The 6,199-nt window shown below is 41.9% G+C and overlaps 1 protein-coding gene across 1 annotated transcript in view; it reads left to right on the top strand.

Moving 5' to 3' along the window:
* The window catches only part of LOC118413796 (synaptic vesicular amine transporter-like), a 61,700-nt gene that overhangs the window by 54,693 nt on the left and 808 nt on the right, over window positions 1-6,199 (top strand). Inside the window, 3 exon segments of the mRNA XM_035817327.1 lie at window positions 745-796; window positions 1,795-1,862; window positions 5,814-5,839. Coding sequence (XP_035673220.1) covers window positions 745-796; window positions 1,795-1,862; window positions 5,814-5,839 — 146 coding nt within the window.

Here is a 6,199-nt window from a genome sequence, read left to right as displayed (position 1 = left end):
ATTGCGTATAAAGCGCAAACATGTAGCGTCTTCATAGCGCAATCGACCGACGTGGGACCACTGTATTGCGCATCCATAACGTTTTGGGCACCAAACTGCGTACGAATGATAGTTTTGTGCATGTCCAAAACTATCAGGCGAACTGGGCGTATATTTTCGTTTGCCTGCGTACGTGAAACTTTCTAAAGACGATTCAGATGCGATAGAGGTGCGACTTGTGCGTGCGGCCGCGTATTGAAGAAATCAGTCAAAATGTCGAAAAATGTCAAAACGGAACTCATGCGGCATGAAAATATACGCAGGTGTAAACCCACCTTTAAGCAGGTCGCATTACTGTCAAAAATCAGCGTTACTCCAAGATCAGCTACAGTATTTAGTAGTGATCTGACGTGATCTGTCAGAGGGCCTGGGTAGCTAGCTTCAACCGTCGAAAAGTCCTCCTGGAAACTGTTTTTTTTTTAGTTTTGGCTGATACTTAAATGCTTTGGATCTTCTTAGGTGACAGCCTTTTCCTACGGGGTTGACTCCCACCCGTGTGTATGATTTCTTCTAAGCCATCACAAATGCGAAAGACAGAAAGTTGTGGTGCATCTTTTATAAACCATTACAGGTGTTGTGAGAAAATGACGAAAGAAATGGTATTCCCATCAAGTTATAACGACTGGCGACAGCATCTGGCAAATTTCGATGAGAACGAGCCTGCTTATGTATGCTCTTAGCTTCTTTTTTATTCTCTCAACTTAGGAATGGTGGATGCGTCAATGATGCCAATTATGGGGTACCTCGTCGACTTGAGGTTTGCTACAATTAAGATACCTTCTGTATTTGATCATTGAATATTACTTACTCCATGTCAACAGTAGTATAGGACTGTAAGGAGAAGCCTGCTTATACATTGTTGTCTAGGACGCTTATTACTTTTGAAATGTTGGTCAGTAACGTTTTCTGGTGCTTCGCTTGAAAACGCTCAGACATATCTGAAGCCTTTGTACCATTGTGTTCACCCTGCACAAACAACCCCTGTCCTTGGGATCCTCATCATTTAAGACATTTTGCACACGAAATATCTTTGATTTAGTTTTACAAGTGGTCAAAACAAGGTACAATCAAATCTGGTTTATGTGGACAGGTGATCACTACAGAAAGGATGCGCAATGTTTGTATCAATGAGGAAATCATCTAGAGAACCACACAAACTGGCCACATTGTAGCCACATTTGGTGCTCACTAGGTTTGGGTACCAGTGCGATGATATTTGTTGGTTTAGTAAAAAAAATCAGCAGACCAGATTTTGGACCAAGAAAAATGATCAGATTATACAAGCAGGGTTTTCACGTTTGGACCCTTACCGGTTCAAATAAATAACATGAGCGAAGTAGATTAGAGTTAATAGTCATTTATACCAAGTTTCTACTAAAGTCCTTGGTCAAACTTTTGGAGTTTCTTCTAAGAGAAGGTTTCAAATGAGAGTCCAAAAAGTAGAATCATTTTAAGCCCATCCACATGTTTTCACAAAGTATTAGGCCCAGGTTCAGGTCCGTCCGGACCGAGAACTGATCCTCTGGACCTGAAACTTACCTTTACCTGTACATGTATACCTGTACCAGCAATCACCTCTAGTGGGGGCTGGTACTGATTTTGCTGTATATCACATAGAGTGAATGTCACAGAGACCACCTAAATTGCACTCCTCAGTTGTGAACATTGAAACTGTTAACTTATGAACGAGTAATGGTTGCATTACATGGGCTTTTGTGGAGTAATGCCTCTTATGTTTTGGGAAATCATTTACAGACACGTTTCAGTGTACGGGACCGTGTACGCTATCGCCGATGTCGCCTTCTGCCTGGGATTTGCCATAGGTATGATCTTTTTAATTTAAAGAAAATTACAGTTAATGTCATTACTTATTATCTCTATGAAAAATGCAGATATTTATATTTCAGCCCTACCACAGATATGGTGAAGTATATTGTATTCGTAACGTTTCTTTTTTCTTTCTTCATTCTCCTGTCAAATCTTCAAAACGCGTTATCTCCTTCGTTCCTGGACCGTATGACTTTTTGCACAAGGGTAGAGTGGGCAAATACCCCCAGGTGTTTTTTATATCTACCCCTCAAATGATTTTGTTAATTTTTTTCGGTCATTTCTAGACCAAAACTATATATACCCTTGTGCCCTTATTACAACCGAATGACCTGCAATTTGGCACAGAGGTACCTTGATCATATGCCCACATAGATTCAGTTTTGGCATGCAGTACAACAAAATGCTTAATTTTGCGGTTTTGGATTTTTTTTGCTCCTGTACACTGTTTTACAACCAAATGAAGTAGATTTGGATACAGGGGTTGCTCTAGGTTCAAATGGCCAATTTATGATTTTTGGCATAAACCACTTCAAAATAATTTTGGGGGGATTAAGGGGGTTATTTTCTGATGACCCCATTTGGAGGTAAGCAGACCTATATGTCTATATAGCTTAATTAATAACCAATTGCAATCGCTTAGCCTGAATCAATATCCTGAGGAGCATTTGGCAGCCAATCAGCGAGCCTGGTGTTATTTGGAAGAGTCAATTTTTACACAGAGGGGTCCATGCCAGCGAAACCGTATCATGTGGTAAGGCAAGAGGCGGGGGAGTTGCCCGGTCAGCTTTCGAAGTTCACTGTTACACAGGTGCTCGTGCCAGTGGGTACCTGTGATCCTCCCCAGAGCTCTAGTTTTAAAGCCGTCGAGGCGAGCTGTCAGGGTGATGTTCAGTGGCCAGGGTCCTACAGGAAGACTGATATGACGGAGGATTTGTACACTCGTTGTTTGGTCTGTATGGAGATATGGTGATGTCGACAGAATGGTTTCCACACAGACTGCAGGAGAGCTGGGCGCGTCTTTGGTTAATCTCGCGTTTCAGGTCACCTAGTGTCTTGTAAATTATAGACCCAACATACTTGAATGAGAAGAAGTTGACAGTGTACTGATTGAATATGGGAGTTTAGGGTCGAGGTCATCTTCAATTGGAAAGAGCTCTGTCTTGCTCCAGTTTGTGCTGAGACTTAGCATATTTAGCTCCTCGTCGTAGACCCTGAGAACGTCTAGAAGTTGGTCCAGATCATCAGCGAGCAGGGAAGGTCCAGATCATCAGCGAGCAGGGAAGGTCCAGATCATCAGCGTATTCAAGGTCTGATGAGCTGTATTGCCCAAAGGACACCCCGGGAACGCGTTCACAGACCTTAGTCACCAGGTAGTCGAAAACGTTGTTCAAGAGATCCGGTACAGCCACACATCCCTGCCTGACCCCACTGTTGATGCCGAACCACTAATACTCTTTCCCGTTCACTATGACGCAGCTTTACTTACAGTTGCACAGCTGCTGGAAGAGGGATATTGTCTTCTGAGGGGCTCGAAGCAGTGTCAGGATTTTCTTTTATTCAGTAGTAGGAACCAACACAACACAACACAACAAAACAAAACAAAGGGGCATCAACTTGTCCCTGACCGTAACTCAAAACAGGAATAAACTGTGATATTGATGCAGGAATAAATCATTGGATACAGAAAGTGCCCTATTTGCCTATGTGACTCTCCAGATTCCCCCTTCTTATTGCAATCAAATACTCTACTTCTTGAAAGAAATGGACGTACTTAACCCATAAACTGCCAAACCCGGATATATCCGGCACACATAAAGGACTGGGAACTTAAGTGTCCGGACTGTCTTCTTTTGTAGATAAACATCTTAGTTAACAGGATTATAAGATTACCAATTATAGCCCCCCCTCCGATTTAAGTTTCCAAAAATTACATTGAAAGAGTTGAGGTTTAAATGTTTTCCTGTTTTTTCATGGAACCAAAATTAAACATCATCCCAATAAGAAATCAACTGAGGGCATTCCCAGAAGACATGACAGTATGTTTCTTCTTCTAAATGGAAGAATGAGAATAAAGGACTATCTACACGTTTCCGTATGTGTAAAAGCCTATTAGTGGGCAAAAATTTATGAAGAAGTCCGTATTGAAAATATCTTGTCACCGGATCTATAGTACTAAAATCTCAAAGAAGTATAAACTACTTTCCAGGGAATAGGTGTATCAAAGAGGTGCGTCAGGATTTTCCAGAGGGAGATGTGGTCCACCGTATCAAATGCGGCTCTGAGATCGTCGAAGGCGATGTAAAGGTCATGGTTCTTTCTGAACTTCCGGGCCTTCTCGATAGCTAGATGGAAAGCAGAAGAAGTATGGAGCAGTTTGACATGAATCCTGCCTGTTGTGGGCGCCGCTTGCTTCCAATGGTGGAGATGGCTCAGTCGCTTGTTGTAATGACCTTTTCCTTTGTGGATGGCATTAGTTCAACTGGCTGTGGCTGTCATATTCATGGTGTACATAATCATTTCTGCCTAGTAACTTCCCATATGATGCAAAATAAATTGAAATGCCCCAAACATTGATATATATGAGAGAATACCAAACACGGTCTTTCCATTTGACCTTGGAGCATTTTGATGCCCTTCTACCTACAATATGACATTGAAATCGAACTTTTCTCAAGTGCAGAGAATGTTTATGGCATAAGTAGTATCACATGAAAGTCAAATGGCCCATTGCAAACAATTTCTCTAAATTGAACTCAACAAATTGTGATTTTTGTGCAAAAATAGGCACTTTTTGGTGACCTTTGACCTGCCATATGATCTTGAAATATACTTTATCAAAAGGAAAGCAGTGTTGCATGTAGGCATAAAATAGACGTTTTGGGGTTCAAAAAGTAATTCTCGGGGTAGGGGGGTTCTGCCTTGATTTCAAAATTTTTCACATGAAAGTATTTCTATGACATGGTTGCATTGGAAAATCTGAGCCTAAGTTGAATCTGTACGCTTTCATAAAATACCCCCCCCCCCCCACACACACCTAAATTGCAAAAGAGCAGGCGGGACACTTGTAGTTGAACTACAGCATATTAACAAGCACCTAACTTGCACTTAATTCATTATAATATTCAAGTACCCAATCATCATATTGAAATAAAGTATTTGACAAGAATGCCTGGGTCACCTTCGTTGCGTAGTGTTAAGCCGATGATGTCCGGTATTCACATAAGCGTGCAGCACGGCGGAAGTCAATGATGTCAAGGGTCTCAGAGACTCTTGGATGAATGGATCGTTGAATCGGGAGGAGTCTACTCAGACATCTTTTGGGGAAGAAGGGTCAGCTTTAAGCTTGAATCGTATGTGGGCCATGTGGGGACTGTATGCTGGCACACCCCAGGGAGGAATATTGTCGCCGATGTTATTCGTTATAGCCATGAACTGTCTGGACGAAAATATCCACCCCAGTGTCAACCCATGCCAGTGAAGTATGCGGATGACCTGACTAACTCAGAGTGCCTAATGGGATCTCTTCCTGGTATGCTACAAACTTCAATGACTGCTGTAGAGTCATGGGCTGCTTCATATTGCATGGAGGCAAACGCTAAGAAAACGAAAGATATGGTGATACGAGCCTAAGCTGCCTCAGAGTCCCAGATACACTACCTACGCCTTGCTAATATGGACTACCCTCTGACTTACTACTAACTATCTATACCTCATTCATCCGGCCAATTGTGGAGTATGGATCACCTGTGTAGGGAGAGCTTCCAAAGACCCTGTCGGATGAACTGGAAAAAGTTTTTAAAAACTCTGCTGCAAAATCATTGGCGTGGATCACCATCTACTCCCCACGCTGCAGTCCAGGCGACACGAAGCATCTGTACGCGAGCTGCAGCGGATCCTGAAGGACACTACACATCCCTGCAGACAATGTCTGCCCCCTGTTGCAGACTCCCCCTACAACATGCGCCGCAATGTAGGACTGAAACCACCACGGAGCAAAACAAACCGACATAAGATTCTTTTATTCAAACTCTAACCCACAAAGCTCTCTCAGACTGTTAATCTAATCATTGATGTAAATAGATTTTAAGATTTTATATTGATATTGCTCCGCTTTTATCTCAAATTGTTGCAGTGTAATGATGATGATTGATGTGCTATTTTGTGTTGTAAAATCAATGCAACTCAGCCCCTCCGGGGACTGCAAAGTTGATTGACAAATAAAGGTTCAGTTTCAAAAAAAAATCTCAAAAACGAATTTTTTTTTAAAGTTAAAAATTTTTATCGGTTTATCTTGCTAAATGACGGTACATATCTTGCTCTAACGTCTAAT

The sequence above is a fragment of the Branchiostoma floridae genome, chromosome 4 (assembly GCF_000003815.2).
Source record: "Branchiostoma floridae strain S238N-H82 chromosome 4, Bfl_VNyyK, whole genome shotgun sequence".
Lineage (NCBI taxonomy): Eukaryota > Metazoa > Chordata > Leptocardii > Amphioxiformes > Branchiostomatidae > Branchiostoma > Branchiostoma floridae.
This window is presented reverse-complemented; position numbering and strand designations above follow the sequence as displayed.